The sequence below is a fragment of the Bos mutus genome, chromosome 15 (genome assembly GCF_027580195.1).
Source record: "Bos mutus isolate GX-2022 chromosome 15, NWIPB_WYAK_1.1, whole genome shotgun sequence".
In the NCBI taxonomy this organism is placed as follows: Eukaryota; Metazoa; Chordata; class Mammalia; order Artiodactyla; family Bovidae; genus Bos; species Bos mutus.
Window position 1 is genome coordinate 56,047,155 of NC_091631.1, and position 18,375 is coordinate 56,065,529.

Consider the following 18,375-nt stretch of genomic DNA (forward strand, 5'->3'; position numbering starts at 1 on the left):
CCCCTGTCACTCTGGGTGGCAGCACCCCAGCTTATCTGGGTGCAGCCAAGGAGTCTCTATAAAAACCTCCATCTGACTCAGTCACTCTTGGCCTCAGTCAGTCCCAGGAGTGAGAAGCTGGTCTAAGGACGCACGAGAGAAGGCTCAGACTCCAGGCCCAGCTGGCGCCCCTGCATTTTGGCCTCGCATTTAAGAAACCTGTACGCTGAAGGACATGGTCTTGAACTTGGGAAACCCGGCCCTCATTCAGGGCTTGGGAGCTTGAGTCTGCCCAGTCACTCGGGGCAGAAGCAGGAGCAGGTGGGTGTGTGGGTGTCGGGCTGGGGTGTCTCGGGGGCTTCTGGATCAGATCCTACCCACCCCCTACAAGCCTCGGGGTCTGCCTCTTCACTCCCTGCACCACTGTGCCATGCTGGTGGGGACTCGGCTTTGGCCCTGGATGACACCCTGCCCGTGGGCCCTAGGGTGGCCAATGAGGGCACCTTGGCCTCCTTAGCTCACTTCCCAAGCTATGCTCATCAGCGACCCAAATGCAAGGGCTCCTCCAGGGACAAGAGATGCCACTGCTAGGACGATAAGGATCAAACGTAATTAACACGGCCTAATTAGTAAGCAGGCGGCTGCCTGCCTGTGCCCCGCTCTCTGCCTTGGCCCAGCCCCTGGCTGACGGTGGCCTCCGAGAAGCCCTGGATGAGGCTGCAGACACATCTAACAGGGAGCACACAGCACAGCACAGACGCACACCACCACGGGACACCACCCGACGACAGCGGATAGAGAGAGGCCGTACTCGGTCTTGACTGGTGCAGGCGGAAGAGAGCCGTCGGCCGTGGAAGGAGCAAGCTCAGAGGCTTGTCCACTGGCCCCAGCGGCGGGAGCAGGAGAGCCCAGGGCTGCAAAAACATCCTTGGCAAGGTCAATATCTGGGGTCTTGAAGTTCCCTTCGTCCATTTTAAAGTCCTCGCCCTGGGCAGGGTTTGTGGTGCTGACGGAGGCCGCCTCGCTCTTCGGGCTGGCGAGGGCCCTGGCGGCCTCGGGTGGGCTCTTCGAGGCGCCGGGCTGGGTGGGCTCGGGGTCCGGACCTTTGGTGCCGGGAGCCTCCTGCTTGGCCTGGGGGGCTTCCGGGGCAGGGGCTGTCGGGGCTGCTGCCAGCGGACTGGCTGCCGACGGGGAGACTGCCTTGCTGGCTGGAGGGGCCTTGGGGGCCTCGCCCGCGCTGGCCGGGGTGCTGGGGCTGAGCACGGCCCCCTGGTTGGCCAGGACGCTAGAGGACAGGTTGTTGGCGGCCGGGGCTGAGGCCGGAGGGTCGCTCAGGTCAACGAGGGGGGCGACCTTGGGGGCTGGGGCCGGGGCCGGGGAGGCGGCAGTGACGCCGGTCCCCTTGGATGGGGTGGCCTGGCCGGCGGGCACAGAGTTTGAATCAGGGGTGGCCGCGACCGGGGGGGCGATACTGGAGGTCAGGGTGGTGGTCTCACTGGTGGGGCTGTTCTGAGCAGTGGCAAAGGTTTCGGTGATAGTGTCAGAGTTAGCGGTGACGGTGGTGACAGAAGGCAGCATGTCCTCCACAGTGGCTGTGGTGTCAGCAGGCAGCCTGCGGGGAGGACAGGAAGTAGAAGAGATAGACGATGAAGCTGAGACAGACAGAGAAGCCAAGAGAGGGCAGAGGCCAGGAGGGGGCCGAGGGCGGGCATGCGGGGACGCACAGGCAGGACACAGGCCCACAGAGAAAGGAGGACGCGGGAGGCAGCACACGCCCAGGCGGGCAGAAGAGGAGGACACAGGAGACGACAGAGAACGTGGACCTGGCGGGGGCCTCTCGCCTTCCTCCCTGCCGCCTGCCCTGCTGCCTGCCTGGGGCTCCCTTTCCCTAACATCTGCAGCGGGCCTTTCAGAGCCCTGTTCGCATCTCGACCCAGGGAGAGGCCAGCTGAGCTCAGCGTCCACCACCACAGGCATCTGAGGTCCCTGGGGAATCGGCTCCAGCTGCCCCACAGACAGGGGCTCCACGTGGCCCCTCAGGGCTGGGGCGCTGTCCAGCCAGAGATTCTGCACTTCCATCAAACTCCATTCCCTTCAAACCCACGGTACCCACGACAGCCTGGCATTCCTGACACCCAAAGCTGGACGTGCCTTCTGACTGATGGTCCTCAAGGCTTAAGAGACCAGGAGGGCCAGGCTTTACCAGGTCCCCAGCTTCCCTCACCCTTTTAGGAAGAAATGCAGAAAACCCTAAAATTCTTGGAAATCCTAAACAGAATCTAAGCTCTCTCAGTGATGTTTTGTCTCCTTGAGTCATTTCCGGGGTGTGTGTGTGTGTGTGTTTGTGTGTGTGTTTGTGTGACCTGGGCCCAGGGTCTAGGGATCCCACTGATGCACAGAGCTCTTTAAAAGGTCACCCACAGTCTCCCAGATACGACCACGAATGCCTCCTCTCTGAGGAGAGTGGTGTCAGGCATTCCTGGCCCAGGACTCCAGAATTCTGGCCGGTGATGCCGGGCCTGGAGCCGCAGGTGGGAAGCACGGAGGTGTGGGTAGGGTGCGGCGGTGGGTGTGGGGTTGTGCCAGGGAGGGGCCCACGTACTCGGGCTCCGTCAGCGGCGTGGTCTCGTTCGGCTCCGTGTGTTTCCCTCCGTCGTGATTCGGGGTCCGCTCCTCCTCCGTTCGCACCTCCACGATAGGCTCCTTGGACTCATCTTTCCTGTGGAGAGAGCTCCGCTGGTTCCATCCCGGAGAGCTGGGAGAGGCAGGGGGCTCCCAGGGAAGCCAGCCACACTCAGGTACCTGCGCCCAGCCCCAGGCTGGCGGGGGCATGGTGCATCAAGAGCCAGAGCCCAGTGCTGTATCTCAGCCCCCATTCCTGCCAGCTGTGTGACCCTGAGCACCTCATTTGCTCACCCCTGCCTGTGTCCTCACCTGTAAAATGGGGCAAGTAACAGTCTCCACTTGCCTAGAGGTTATGGACATTAACTGAAACAATGAATATAAAGTACTGAGGGAAGCACCTGGCACAGATTAGTGCTGAAGTCATCCACGTGTGTATACATGGTAAATGTGTGTGTATATGCATACCTATGTGTATATGTAAGAATGAACACATATATCATGTACATACACATGTAAGTATATATAAGTATACACAAGTTTATGATGCATGTATATATATAAGTATATGTAAGTATGCAATATTTATGTGTATATATATAAAGTGCAAATGTACATGAACACCTGAGTATATACATGTTTATGATGATATATACATGTATGTATATGTAAATTTGCACACATAGCTGTATATGTGTAAGTATATGTAACACGCACATATATGTATATGTAAGCATGTACACGAATATGATGTGTGTATAAGAATATGTACATGTAAGTGCACACATGTATACGTGTGTGTCTACCTATACGGACTTCCCTGGTGGCACAATGGTAAAGAACGCCCCTACCAATGCAAGAGACTCGGGTTCAATCCCTGGGTTGGTAAGATCCCATGAAGAAGGGAATGGCAACCCACTTCAGTGTTCTTGCCTGGAGAATCCCCCACAGAGAAGCCTGGTGGGCCACAGTCCATGGGGTTGCAAAATAGTTGGACATGACTCAACTTCCTAAGAGACTAAACAACAACAATGTATGCATATATGATGCATGTACACGCACATACTATATGCACATACGTGATACATGTATATGTAAGTACACACACGTGTATAAGCATGTATATGATGCGTGTAGAACTGTATGTATATGTACACGTATGTGTGTACACAGTGCCTGGCATGGGGTGGTGCTAACAACCTATTTCCTTGCTCTGTCCCTTCTGGCCTTGCTTCGGCTCAGCCCCGCCTGACGACAGTCTATGAAGGTTCCTCTATTTGGCTCAAGATCTGTTTCCCCAGAGATGCAGGTGCACAGCTTCTGTCTGGACCGTCCTCCAGGAGGACAGGCATTCTCCTGTTTTGCTCACTGCGTCCCCTAGCACTTGACGGTGCCATGCCCGTAGCAGCTGCTGGTCCGTGAACATCTGGTGAGTGACGGAGGCATGGACGGCAGCAAGGCAAGTGGGCTCTCTCCACGGCAGCTCCCCTCCAGGCTAGGCTCTGACCATACCTCTCATTTTGACCTACGTAGGGAATTTCTATGAGATTCTAGGTGTGAGATTGGGTTCAGGTGTCTGCTTTTAACATTTCTCTAATGCCTCGCTTCCCTTGGGGTTTGCAATGGGAAGGCTGAGATGGCTCCCTGATTGAGCCTGGGCCTGGGTGCTTAGCAGTGGGGGGTGGGTTTGCACTCACGAGAAGGCGGCTTTGCCCTCCTCCATGTCCTTGCCCTTGGCTCCGGGCCCGGCTTTGCCACACAGGTTGACGGCAATGCACATGAGCAGGCCACACTTGTTCAGGAAGTAGCAGGTGACGTCCACGGCCACCAGGAGCAGGACGAAGGTCACGACGAGGATGCCCACGATGGCGCCAGTGCTCAGGCCCGAGGTGGGGCTGCCGTTGGCTTGGGTGGGAGGGAGAGAGAGATGGGGTGGTTAGTACCTGCAGATGCAAACCCGGACCTGCCGAGCAACAGCCCTGGGGGTGGGGTAGAGCCCACTGGACTGCCGTGGCATTTGTGTCCAGAGTGCCACCGACCCTGGGCCTTTTGGGGTTGAGACATCAGGGTTTCTTCCTATCTTCAAGACAGAGGAATGGCAGCCTGCTCTCACAGATCAGGGGATGAGGCACAAGGCAGCCACCTGCCAGGACAGGGGCCCAGACTGGTGCCATGTCTCCACCTCTGCTCTCAGCCCACACTTGGCTGGTCTCCCCAGGAGCCCTGGGAGCTGCCAGGGACGGGGTCCCAGATAGGGGCAGAGGGTCTCAGATGGGGGAGCAGAGGGTCCCCAGGGCTCCCTTTGGGCTGTGGGGATATCTTCCTGCTCTTTAGGAACTGCTCCAGAGGATCTGGCCTTTGGACCACACCTTCCTTCACTGCACTAGGAAGATGAATGAAGCCCACCTGCTCTGGAGACATGGGGGTCTCCCCAGGCCCACTGGGCAAGGTAGAAGGTCTGGGAATACTCACCGTCTGGGAGCCAGGCCCGCTTGGATTTGACTTCTGGAAACCCAGCAGACTCACCCAGAGATACACTCCCGCAACGGCAGGCTCACTCACACAGGACACGTGCCCACCACAAGACAAACGCACCCTCTCACATTCGAGCAATGCCCAGCATCCCTGCTCTGGCTGGACCCACTCGAATGACCACCTCTGTGTCTTACTCCCTGGTGTCCCCCTAGAATTGTCCAGGGCCCAGGGCTACTCGTGGTATGGCAGAAGGGCCCCAGGCTCAGCTCCAGAGCGTGCCCTCGCGGTTCGTGCTAGGTGGCTGCGGTTAACCCCGGATTGCCTGGTGGTTCCCACCAGCTTCAGAAAGACAGAGGCTGTGCTGGGGGGAAGAAGGACCCATGCAGAGCTCTGTGGAAGCCAGTGTGGCACCATGACCTCAGACTGAAAGGTCTGTTTCATTTTCCTCTCCTGGGAGGGCAGGGTTCTGCAAAGACAGCAGCGTCATCCCACCACCAGACCTTGTCTGAAGCTTCCCGTGTCCTCCAGACCCACTGGGATGACCCGTCTGCGGACCGGAGGCAGGGACTGTGGCCAACACGACCTGGGTCTCCCTGAGCCTTTGCCTGGGGGGCTGCTGGCCACATCACACGCCAGTTCACGGAAGGAACAGGTAACCCAGGTGACGGAGATGGAACACAGCCTCTTTCTGCATGTGGTCTGTGTTCCTGTGTCCCAGAGCCCTGCTCAGGCACGGTGGGGCTCCTTCAACAGCTGTCCCATTCTGATGGTCCTTATTTCTAACTTCAATTCAGGGTCTGGGTCACCGGCCAGCAGGTAAGAGACAACCACTCACAACCTAATTTCTACACCAGAGGAGCTGCCTAGGATCTTGAATATTTTGGCTCTTTTGCTTCCCAGGTCCTCGCCAGGCTCTCCCATTGGCCCCTTTCAACCCTGCACTGAAGACACGGCCTGTTTCTCAAGAAGACCTGAGTCTGGTGACCGGCTCCATGCTCAGGGCACCGGCTCTGGTCACTCTGTCTCTAGGCTTCGGCAGCAGGAAATCGACCACGGGTCCCTACGGTCAGCTAGAGCTGATCTCCCCAGCACCACACCATCCACCCTCTCTATCCAAGGTGCTCACACATCCACACACAAAAGAAAAGAAAGAGCGATGCAGGCCTTCCTGGCCTTCAGAATCCCAAAGCTGCTTCCCCAAGCAAAAGAAATACGGCCTTGGGTTTCCTCCCCATCCTGTGACTCAGGGCCGGAGGGCACTGTGGTCTCCTGACTTCCACACCCAATAGGTGTTAACTGTCTACTTCCTGCAGAAGGAGCCTAAGGTATTACTGAGGGGAAAGAATGTCTGTACTTTTGGACTCAAAGGCCCTAACACCATGTTCTGAGGTTGATACATAAATATAGTTTTAGGGGACTAGTCACGTCTCTAAGGAAGGAAAACAAACCACTGCAAAGTGGTCTGTGTGGGAGAGACAGCCATTATCCACCCATGCCCTGGGCTCAGCAGACCCTCTGGAGGGCTGCATGGCTTGGGAGGCCAAGGCCAACATCACGAGACATCTGGGGAAGGGCCAGGAGGGCTATAAAACAGAAGGCAGGGCAAGAGGTCTTCCCTTTCATTTGACATAAGATTCAAATTGCTTTCCCTGGTCTAAAAGGTCCCACACGTGCAGTGGACGCTCCCACACCTCTGACCGTCATAAGTCAGGGCACTCTCCACCCATATCTACCAGATTATTCTGTTTTATTCCCTTCTTGACTTTTCAGGTGACTTGGTGGTAAGGAATCTGCCTGCAACTCAGGAGATGTGGGTTCAATCCCTGGGTCGGGAAGATTTCCCTGGAGAAAGAAATGGCAACCTACTCCAGTATTCTTGTCTGGAAAATCCCATGAACAGAGAAGCCTGGTGGGCTACAGTCCATGGGGTCACAAAAAGTTTCAGACACAGGGACTAAACAACAATTTAGCAACTAAACGACAATTCCCTTCTTACTACTATTTCCATCTGCCATTTTCTGTTCACTGACATGAACAGAATTTTATTTTTTTTTGCCACACCATGCAGCATGCAGAATCCTGGTTCCTTGACCAATGATTGAACCCACACCCCTTGCAGTGGAAGTGCTGAGTCTTAACCACTGGACAACCAGGGAAATCCCCATTGATATGTTTTTTGGTTGGCTGCCCCACCCTCTTGAATATCCTAGCAGGCATATTTTTCTCTGTCTACCTCTTGTCTCCCCAGCAAGTAACACAACTCAACTTACAAGAAATATTTACAGAATATTTGCCACACAAATGAGCAGTGTTTAGCCTTGGAGATGAGAACTCTGCCTCCAAATACTTAAAGATATGTCATGAGAGGGGAGAGGCAGTCTCAACCAGGGTCCCCAGCGGATGGAAACTAAGGGGGTGGCAGGCAAACTTCAGCTCAGATGAAAAAAAAACAAATTAGCAAATAAGAGCTCTTCAGACGTGGTGTGCGCTGCCTCGGAAGATGAGCTCCTCGCTGCCAGAGGCATTAAGCAAAGGCTGGAAAATCCCCTGGTCAGGATGCTATAATGCTCTGGCTGAGGTTCCCGCATCGGGCAGGGCCTGGGATAGAGGATGTTATGAAGCCCTCTTTAACTCGAAGAGCCAGTCATTGCATGTTAGATGTCCTACAGTCCCCAGCAAAGGACGCTGCTCCTGCTAAGTCGCTTCAGTTGTGTCCGACTCTTTGGGACCCCATGGACCGTAGCCCGCCAGGTTCCTCTGTCCAGGGGGATTCTTCAGCAAGAATACTGGAGTGGGTTGCCAAGACCTCCTCCAGGGGATCTTCCCCACTCAGGGATCAAACCTGCATCTCTTATGTTTCCTGCATCGGCAGGTGGGTTCTTTATCACTAGAGCCACGTGGGAAGGCCCCCAGCACAGGATATAGGTTCTCTAATGTCTATCTTCTCCACAGTGTGTACCAATCGGGACTTTTCCCTGTAAGACCGAAACACTTAGTAGGTCCCATCTTTATTCACAGATGCTTGTGATTTTTATCTCTAGTTGAAAAATAAATACCTTTTAGCATAATGTTTCTCCACTTGCAGCAGAATTCCTGGGGTACTTTGTGAAGAATTCAGATTTGGGGGTTCCCCCATTCTAGGAAATTAGAATCTCTGGGGTGAGCCTCAGGCTCAGGATTTGATCAAGCATCCCAGTGATTCTTATGCAACTAAGAGTTTGCTGCTGCTGCTAAGTCGCTTCAGTCGTGTCCGACTCTGTGCGACCCCATAGATGGCAGCCCACCAGGCTCCGCCATCCTTGGGATTCTCCAGGCAAGAACACTGGAGTGGGTTGCCATTTCCTTCTCCAATGCATGAAAGTGAAAAGTGAAAGTGAAGTCGCTCAGTCGTGTCCGACTCTTAGCGACCCCATGGACTGCAGCCCACCAGGCTCCTCCGTCCATGGGATTTTCCAGGCAAGAGTACTGGAGTGGGGTGCCATTGCCTTCTCCTTAAGAGTTTGAGGACCACTGTTTTCTAGGTCTTTCTCATCCTTGCATTACAATGAGTAACAGTTGTTCCTATGACTCACCACTCAAGGATGAGCTGTGTAATCTTACCTGGTAACCTTAACATTACTGATGTATTTGAAGGATGGAAAGAGAGCAAAGACTTATCCCCAAGGGATCACTCACTTTACCAATAAGAATCTAGACTTACAGAGGAAGTGAGGTGCCCCTCAAGCTAAAGAAAGGGTATGTGGTACTTTTACAAAAAAAAAAGTAAAGGACACTTTTTTGTTGTTTTAGTCACTAAGTTGTGTCCGACTCTTTTCAACCCCATGGACTACAGCCTGCCAGGCTCCTCTGTCCATGGGATTTCCCAGACAAGGATATTGGAGTGAGCGGTCTTGCCTTACTCCAGGGGATTTTCCCACCCCAGGGATGGACCCCGAGTCTCTTACGTTCTCCTGCACTGGCAGGTGGAATATTTACTACTGTGCAACCTGGCAAGCAAGCAAAAGACAGACTGGGGTGGAAATGAACGAGTATCCAAGTCAAGCCAACATTCATTACCTCTCGGTGGCCTTTACAGAATTGTTCAGTTCGGGAAACCAGAAGGACAAAGGTTATCGCCTACATATTGCTTAACATTTTACAAAAGGAAAAAGAAAACAACTTCTGAGGTCTCTGTGTGACCTTCCCTTGACCTCTCTGCATACAAAGAGTGCCTCTTGGGAGCAATTTCTCCACAACCTCTGGGCTCTGAGCTGCCCTGAACCTTGAGGCTATGATCTGGAGCTGCTCAGCGTCTGTGGTTCCTGGCTTGGGGGGTGTCGGTACGGAACAGGGACCTGGCTTGCCCAAGATTGAGACATCCAAGTGCCTACGCTCTTAAATGCCGCAAAATGAGAAGGCAGTCTCCGCCCTGGCAGATGACCCGGGGCCGCAGTCACTGCACCCCAGGATGGCAGTGCAGAAAGACGTGCCCATCTCCCTCCTCTGACTCTTGGGACCATTACGCTGAGGTTCCGGTTCACTCCTGAACCCCTTACTTTTCTGCTTGTTCCTTCCCGGAGTCTGCTGAACAGATGGCTAGGTCTCGGGGCTTTCAGGAGGCACCCAACTAAGTGTGATTATAAACAGAGTAGGGTCTGCAAATGAGCACCTTCTCTCCGATTCTGTCACCAGGTCACTCTGTGCAGCCTTTGATATGAAGTTGTAAAGGGAGCCGTGAAATCGGGAGAACATGCAATAGAGTTGTGTATCTGATGGCCCAGAGCGTGCCTCTGACCCCAACGTGACCTTCTCGGCTCTGCAAGGACACTTCCCCTCCCCATCTCCTGGGGGAAAGTCCAAGGAGGCACGACCCCACACAACAGCTCTGACTTAGGAGAGCTAAGAGAACCAAGCAGGAAAAAGTGGCTCCAGCGGCTAGACCTCCACTCAGTGGGCTGCAAGTCTGGGGTGCCACTTAAAGGGTCCTCTGGGGATCAAAGTAATCCGTGGCGCCCTGTGAATGGAGGCAAAGGACTTTGGCAGGATACACCATTATCAAATAAAATCCAAACACGCCGGTGAGTTCACATGAACTGTTATTTCCTTTAATAATGCAAAGGTGTAAACCTCATCAAGGCCTTGCTGATTATCTGCACAACAATGTTAGCATTCTTATTAGTAGAAAAACGTGATCCAAACCTGCTGTATAAATACTCCAAAAATGAGCGAGAAGCCCTGTGGCGTGTGGAGCGTGGGCAGCGCTGAGCCAGGGCAGGGGTGGCTGAGCGGGGTGGCGAGCGCGCCCTCCTGCAGAGGGAGCCGTCTCAGGGGCTGGGGGCCGCAGCCACCATGAGAGGGGGGTGTGCCCAAATGCTGCCCACCCCCCGAAGGGCATTCCTTACAAACCAGGGGCCTGTCTGAATGGGCCCAACTCAGGGACCCCAGAGTTGCTTCAGTTGGGGTCTGCCTGGCCCAGAATGAGCCGAGGGGACAGGTTCATGGACGTCAGGCTTTCCCACACTTTGGGCCTGATTCCTGCAGTCCCTTCAGAAACACTGGCTCGGGCCCTCGCCTACGGGACTGGGATGGGCCCTCCTGGGCGAATATGTGACTTCTGCCCAAGATGATACCAAGAGCGGGAGCCAGTGATGGGTCACTGTGCGAGGACCATCTCATCCTCCTTTGCCCTCGGGATGGCACTGGGATTCTATGCTGAGCCTGGAGGCACGTGTGCCTCTTTGCAATCCTCTCCTTGTGTCTAAGAGCCGTGTCTGCTCCTGCTGCCCCGGTGGGGCTGGAGGTGGAGGACCCCGGGGGGAGAGGTTTGTGGCGGGGCTGCAGGCCGACAGGGCTGGGGCGAGAGGCATTGCCTGGCCTCGCTGATGGGCAGCGTGGGGCCTCTGGTGTCTGCACGTGACCCTCTAAACTGCCAGTGCCGAGGACACGGGCCTGTTTGTGCCCAGCGACTTGGGCAGCGTCGCCCCGAAGATTATAGGATCACAGTTGGTTTCCCAAAGGGAAAGGCTAGTCTTCGAACGTTAAAAAACAACAACAGAACTAAAAAATAAAGGAACCAAACAGAACAAAAATCAAACTTCTGTGGAGATGCTCAGAGATGAGATACGTGGAATGGTATGTGACCACAAGGAGGACCCCTGAGCACAGACACTGATGCTACTGAACAGGAATCTCCACAGGAACTGTAACAAACACACCCCACTTCCTCTCGTGGGCATGTGGGGGATGGGGTGTACCCCGACAACAGAGGAGCAGCTGGCTTCCATCAAAATTTGAAACACGTCACTGAGGCCACTGACAGATGGGGTGGTGGTGGGGGGTGGGCTTAGGGACACTCTGGAAATGGGGCAGGCTGGCTGAGTTCTGATTCATTGACGCTCAGGGCTGGCCCCACCTTCGGCTCTGCTGAGCGTGTGTGGGGAGGGCGTGCGACTCAGGCCAGGCTCACAGCAGATGCTTCCGACCTGGGGGACTGCCGCTTAGGCGATAGGGTGGGTCACAGTTGGACCACATCCGCCGAGACACGAGGTCCGTGGCTGATCTTTTGCCAGGCAGCAGGAGTTACCCCGAATGGGAGACACGACCCTCCAGAGCCCACAGGTGCTGGGCTAAACAGCGTCAGGTGCTGGTTATACTACCAGGACCAAAGTGCCTCCCAGAACGTGGGGTCAGCCCAGAAATACCTGACTAAATCGGAGTTCTTCCGCTGTCTGGGCAACACGGCGACTGAACTGTGCCCATGTGGCCAGCAAAATGCTCTGGTGGATTGCAGTGGGCTTACCATGGGCACTGAATGCAAGCAAAGCCAGCTACTTACTGCAGGGCAGAGGAGGTGCACGGGGTTAGAGGGGGGACGCAGGGTGGTTTTATCTGATGCAAGCTTTAGAGGGTACCTAGAAACCTTCCTCTGCTACATCATCTTCAGGTAAGAACCAAAAATGCGACCAGTAGCAGCCGTGTAAAGACGTGTCTGTAAGTTTTTACAGACAAGGTTTTTACGTGTAGAAACCTAGCATCGTGGTTTTTATATATACAGGGTCTAAAGAAAAGAGCTCCCAACATTTTTATACTCTACGAAAAAAAGGGGCAAACTTCGTATGAAGTGGCACAAGTGTATCTGTGGGTGGGAATAATATGTCTGGAGGTCCAGCTTGTCTCCAACTGCCAAACCTTCCTCTTCCACAGAGAGCTTGTTGGCGTGGCCGTGGCAGTCCTGACAGATTCTTCCAAAGTGGGGGCGGGGGGCACTGATCATTCTCATAGGAACTGAGCTTTTAAGCACATTTAAATTTTTTTGTGTGTGTGTGTTCAAGTTCCTAACAGAGCAAGAGAAGAGTCACTGCAGAGAAAAGCAATGAGACAAAGGTGTAGGATGCGGAGGAGCCTCCCAAGGTCGCTGCCGGTGCCAAGCAATGGGTCCCCAGAGAGAATGTGGTTGTTTAAAAACAAATGTGGCAGTGGGGATGTCCCAGTGACGTCCAAGGCGGTATATGCGACGACAGACACAGGAAGGGGAGGGGGCAGGAGGAAAGAGGAGGAAGAGACAGAAACAGAGGAAAAAAAAATAGATAAAAAGAAAAAAAAATTAGGTCAAATACAGAGAACGCAAGAATCCAAGGTTAATTCAACTTTGTAAATTAAGCTGACAAAGGTTAGAGAACTGAGTTCAGTGCGGTATTATCACCATAAGGCCAGTTCCGCAGCTCAGCAAGGCCACAAGCAGCACAGCAGGGTGACTTCAGGGGTTAGGGGTCAGCGAGCAAATGAAATTCAAGTGAGAGAACAGAAGCCTCCACGGTCAAGTACAGGAGTCTGATTAGGAAAGTGTTACCTTTGATAAGGGAGGTCTCTAAGGTACGGTCAGGAGCCTTCAGGTCTCCAGAGCTTTTGACACGTGGGGACAGAGATGTATCTGATCACTGGTCTATGCGCAACAAACTGAGCACAGGCTGACTTCTCAGCAAAACATCGGCCTCTTCTTCCTGCAGCACAAGCCCACCCCACGCCTGGCGGTCTTAAAGGGGATCTAGTTCTGCGCCTCTCACCTCCAGTGCCCGCTGACCACAGAACTCCACCATCAACATACATCTCGTAATTCAGAGGCTTTATCCGCAGGTCCCAGAGAAGTCTTAACCAGGCAAGCTCTTGCTAAGACCTGTGCAGTAGAGCCTGGAGCCCTGGTGGGCGAGGTGAGCAGCCCCTCCTCCCCGTTAACTGGGCACCTGGGAGATTAGCCAGAAGGGCTCTGACCACTCCATGGGCAGGACTCCCCAGAATTTCTGTATCGAAACACAGTGGCCTCAACTTCTCCAACCCCAGGAGCTGATGCCGCTCGCAGTACCCCACCTGCGGACCCAGCATGTTGGAATCACCACCTATGGAGTCTTACCCGAGAAAACAGATGCCAGCAGGCTGTTTCACTGCAAAGAAATCACTCGGGCTTCTCACTCCCCCAGCTCCTAGATGCCCCATAAGAGCCGAGCGGATCTGGACACGCCCACCAGACTGTCGATATCAGGAAAAAACTGACCCAAGAATGCAGAGACAGAAAGGGCAGAGGACACACAGGCACCTCCGTTCGGACAGCCTGCGAATCAGTGAGCAGATCATCGCTTGCAGTCACGCCCAGATGCCACGGACGGCATCATCACTGACCACGTGGCCAGTGCCTGCAGAGACACGCCCGCCCTAGCCTGTGCTGAGGGTCTCCCTGCCAACACGGAGGGGAGGACCATGGATGCATCTCATCTATGGCCGCCAACTCCCTGGGGGCCTGCACACGTCTCTCCGACACACACACACACACACACACACACTCATGTACGACCAACCATCCGGGAATCACATGCTGATCTCATTTCGCAGCTGCTCGACTAACCCACTGCCACACACACAGCCCTGTGTCACTACTGTGACATGTCCCTTCTGGCCTCTCTCCCACTGGGATGAGTGATCATGACCACTGAGCTGAGAACTAGGGGGCAAGCACTCTGGACAGGACAGACATGATGGTGGCCAAATGAAGGCCACCAGGAGGTTGGGGCATCTTCCTATCAAACTTGGATGCTGCAGAGAGTTTTTGGGGATCCCTCTCCTAAGCTTCAGTTGTATGTTCTATGCTCACCTCTCCTGCTTGTGGTCAGTATGTGACTGGTCAGGAAAGCAGAGAGGGACGATAAAGATCTCTTTCCGCTCCATGGGATTTGGTCAATGAGGAGTCTGGCCATCAGCAGCAAGGTAGCTGGGCCAGAAAGCAGAACTCTCACTTTATTCCCGCACTTGAGTTGGTCCCTAGAGATGGATCTGCATCTCCCGGAAGGGATGGCATCTCCCGGAAGGGATGGCATCTCCCATCCTGGTCTCTAGCAGGCTGGACTGCCTTTCACAGATGGGGGTTTCCAGCATCTACGTTCGCCACTTGATCTGTTTCAAGTGGCTCCATTTAATCTTTGTTTCAATTGTGAGGCCTTTGGCAGAGAGGTTTTTTATTTAACTGGGCACCATCTGTTCCTTCTCTTAGGCTCCCCACAGAGAAGAGAATCTGGACCACGGTGGTGCAGGTAAGCAAGCATCAGACAGAAAGCGCTTAAAAACAGGTTCGTGGTCCTTTATGAAATGGTAGATAGCAGATAAGGTCTCAGAAAAGGATTCTTCCTCAATGAGCATCCAAAGCTTGGCTGGAGCTGGGGCCTTTCCCACCTGAGGGGTTCCCACGGACTGGCTTACCATCAGTCCTCCAGGGCTGATGGACGACACAGGACCTTCACCCAGGATGCTTGCCCAAGCCTTCCTGGGGGTCCAGTCCAGCTCAGCCTACTGCACAGCTCGGTACAAAGCAAAACTAAGCTCTGCATGGGCAACCAATCATGAGAATGGCTGTAAGCAAGCGAGTTGTCAGGGGCTATTCAGGCACATTAGGAGGTGCGGTGCTTGTGCATTAATTCAAAGCAGGAAACTCACAGAAAGCAGAGGTGTCATACCTGGGATGGCTGTGGGCTGGGCCGAGGTCCTGAACACAAAGTGCGCCGCCTTGGACTTGCCCTGCTGGTTCTCGGCCACCACATAGACCTCGTACTCGGCATTCCAGTCCAGGGACTTGAGCATGACGTGGTCACTGCCAGACGGGAGCCTGATCTCTGGTTTCCACTCGGAGGAGAGCTTCTGGGAGAAACCGGCAAGAAAGAGACGAGACACCAGAAAGCTTTAGGTGAAACAGCTGGTAAGACCAGCCAACAGGAGGAATGTAAGGGAGTCACTAAATATTGGGGCAAAACGAAAATAAAAAGCAGAGATAGGGCACAGTTTTTGTTACCAGCTTGAAAAACCTGAAAGTAAATGATCCCGCAGGTCAGAGGTCAACCTTGGGGGCTTGCAAATAAAAACAGTGGCGGATTCCCAGTGTGGCATGGGGCCAACCCTTCAATGCCCTGTCCATTACCTTGAGGGCGTGCAGGGACCCAGGCTACACTCTGGGATGCTGGGCACATATCCTAAGGATGCACGTGTTGCTGTCACTCAGTGGTGTCTGACTCTTTGCGACCCTACGGACTGGAGCCTCCCAGGCCCCTCTGTCCATGGGATTCTCCAGGCAAGAATACTGGAGTGGGTTGCCATGCCCTCCTCCAGGGGATCTTCCTGACCAGGGATCGAACCCGAGGTTCTCAGGCCTCCTCCACTGGCAGGTGGGAAGCCCCATCCTAACGGTGACCTAGAGGATGATCCGACAACTGTGATTCTTGTCCTGTTTTAGAATGTGGGTCACCCTCAGGTGTGTGCTCACCTCTCTGACATGGGAACACGGCACAGATTCCACTTTTATTAAAAGCATTAAAAGCTATCAGTTACGGAGCACCTGCTGCATGCCAGGGCCTGGACTGAAGGCTTTCTGCACATTTTCTCACTGCATCCCCACAACAAACCTGCGAGGGCTTTGGCCAGGCCCTCACTAAAGCCGACGATGGGGAAGGGGCAGAGAGAACAGGTGGCTTCCCAAAGCCACAGAGGCAATCGAGTGTGGGCAAGTGCCTCTGGGCCCAAGTGGGGATGTATCTTCTCACAGGAGGGAGCGCAACACACACACGCTGCAGGGAACAGGGTCTCTCTATTCCACGCAGTGTGACCTGGTCTCTGAGGCTGCAGCCGGAGGTGTGGCTGGAGGTGCTGCTGTCAGGACCAAGGCAGGGCCTGCAGTGGCCAGCAGAGCACTCCAGGACATAATTTCAGGCACAAAGCTGGAGTTAGAGGGGCCCCCCTTTTCTCGAACATTCTTTCCAGTCCTATCCTGCACATCTGCCGGTGAATTTGTTCTGGGTGGGAGGGCTTGACACATGTCTACTGGATGATGGGCTGCTCCTGAGAAGAGCAGAACATGCTAGCAGTGTCCTCTGGAAGGTGAGCTAGTCTATGGCTGAGGCTGGAGGAAGTTACATTACAGGAAAGCCAGCCATCTTCCAGGCAAAATGCTTTGTACCAGCCAGAGAGATGCCTTTAGGGTCGTGATAGCACACATGTCGTGGCCATGATAGTGTGGGGAAATGCTGGAAGAGGGGCTCACAACCTCTGAGTCTAACAGAAAGCCAGACTACCTACACAGGGCTCTAAGTTAGTTCCTGCAAGAGTGAGCATGTGTCCCATTTTAATGTAAAACAAAGAAATTCAGCTCTTTGTCTTTTGTCTTCTTTCTCTGAAAGGCTTCTTTCCTTGGCAAACATCATTGCAAAAGAGACAACCAGAATATAAAGCAAATATTATGTTACATAATAAATATTAATAATGTATAATAATCAAAATATTTAGCAACAGTTGGGATTTTGAAGTGAAAGAGAGAGGATGGTTAAGGTTGTCAAAGCCTAACATATCCCAGTGTTTTGCCTCAGCTATCTCTTTAAAGCAGACCTGCCCGGCACTGCCAGAATGACCCTCCTGGAACACTGACATCTGATGGGGCCTCATATGGAGGTATTTCCTGACCCAGCCTGCGTGGTAGCAGTGGTTATTACAGTTACCAAGTATAGCGTTTTCCCAGTGTCAGGCAAGTCTCAGGTTCTTTGCTTGTACTCAAGCTTTACAACAACTTGATAAGCTATCCCTCTTTTACCAACGGAGAAATGGAGGTGATGGACTGTTGGGTGACCTACTTGGGGCACAGGCTGCTAAGTGGTAAGGCTGGAATTGGATTCCACGTCTGTCTGGGCCACATCAGCCCAACAAACGCCAGAGACATCTGCCCACCACTCTGTCCACTTCCAGTGGCTTCCATGGGCCACCTGCTTGGTCCTTGTATCCTGTTCCACATCGAGGAAGTCACAGGGACCTCTCAGCCAGTGATGCCTCTGGGCCGGGCCTTACAGAAGTCAACTGAGGTTCCTCCCCCATGTCAGGCTCCAGACCGGCTTCGCAACGAAGTAGGAGGGGGCTGAGTGACTGACAGGTGGCCCAGCAGCTGGGATGTGTTCCCAGGGTGGGGTGGGGGGCTCTGTGCTGTACTGACTCTCTGCAAACCTAACCAGGTTAGGGCTTTGATCAGTAGGAGCTGGTCAAAAGGCAGAGACAGAGTTAAGTCAAACTTTTTGGAAAAAGCCTTTCTTGGGTGCTATTTGAAGAAAGAAAACTCCACTCAGGTTATTTTCTACTGTCAAGAAATCCTAGCAAGAGGCTATTTGCAACGCTCAGATGCTGTCTCTAAATCTCCCAGCAATCGGTTATGGTTGGCGATGGCTAAGTATCATTCTAAGACCAAAAAAAGGGGGATGATTTTCAGTTTAGGCGCTGGGGATGAAAGGTGCAATGTCAGAAATCTCTGATGGGCATTGGGAAACCAGGAAGACAAAAGGCTAGGGCCAAGCTCACGGGTAGCGGCACGACCACAGGTCGGGTGGGCTACACTAGTGTGGAGGGAAGGTGAGGGAAGGAGATGGTTTAGGAGCTGAGGCGGCCCAGGCCAGGAGGCTTAGACCCCCATCTCTTCAGTCAGACAGACCTGGATTCAAACCCTGGCTGCCTGACTGCGTGAGTCATGTGGTCACTAATTGCATAAACCTCATTCACTTCCTTTGTAAAGTGAGGATAACTGTTGAGACCAACTTCATAGGGTTCTTGGGGGGAGAAAATGCATGTGATCACGGGCCCGCATGCCTGGCCCATAACACACTTTATCCAAGTGTGATCCAAGGTATTGGTATGTTATTTGCAAAAAAGTACTGAATGATGGGAAAATAACTTTGTAGAAAAACCTAGGAAGCAGAAAAATCAGTCATGGGTGGGTTTATCGTTACCAAAATCACTGTAGAGGTTTTATAACGG

At 53.6% G+C, this 18,375-nt stretch overlaps 1 protein-coding gene across 17 annotated transcripts in view; it reads right to left on the reverse strand.

Moving 5' to 3' along the window:
* NCAM1 (neural cell adhesion molecule 1) overlaps window positions 1-18,375 on the reverse strand; it is a 362,758-nt gene that overhangs the window by 3,317 nt on the left and 341,066 nt on the right. For 4 of the 17 annotated variants that reach the window (XM_070384208.1, XM_005905118.2, XM_070384209.1 and 1 more), the window contains 3 exons: window positions 15,054-15,231; window positions 4,299-4,506; window positions 2,582-2,698 (listed from right to left, as the gene is read on the reverse strand). In XM_070384208.1, coding sequence (XP_070240309.1) covers window positions 2,582-2,698; window positions 4,299-4,506; window positions 15,054-15,231 — 503 coding nt within the window. The other 13 variants (XM_070384202.1, XM_070384205.1, XM_070384206.1 and 10 more) reach the window with 6 other exon arrangements.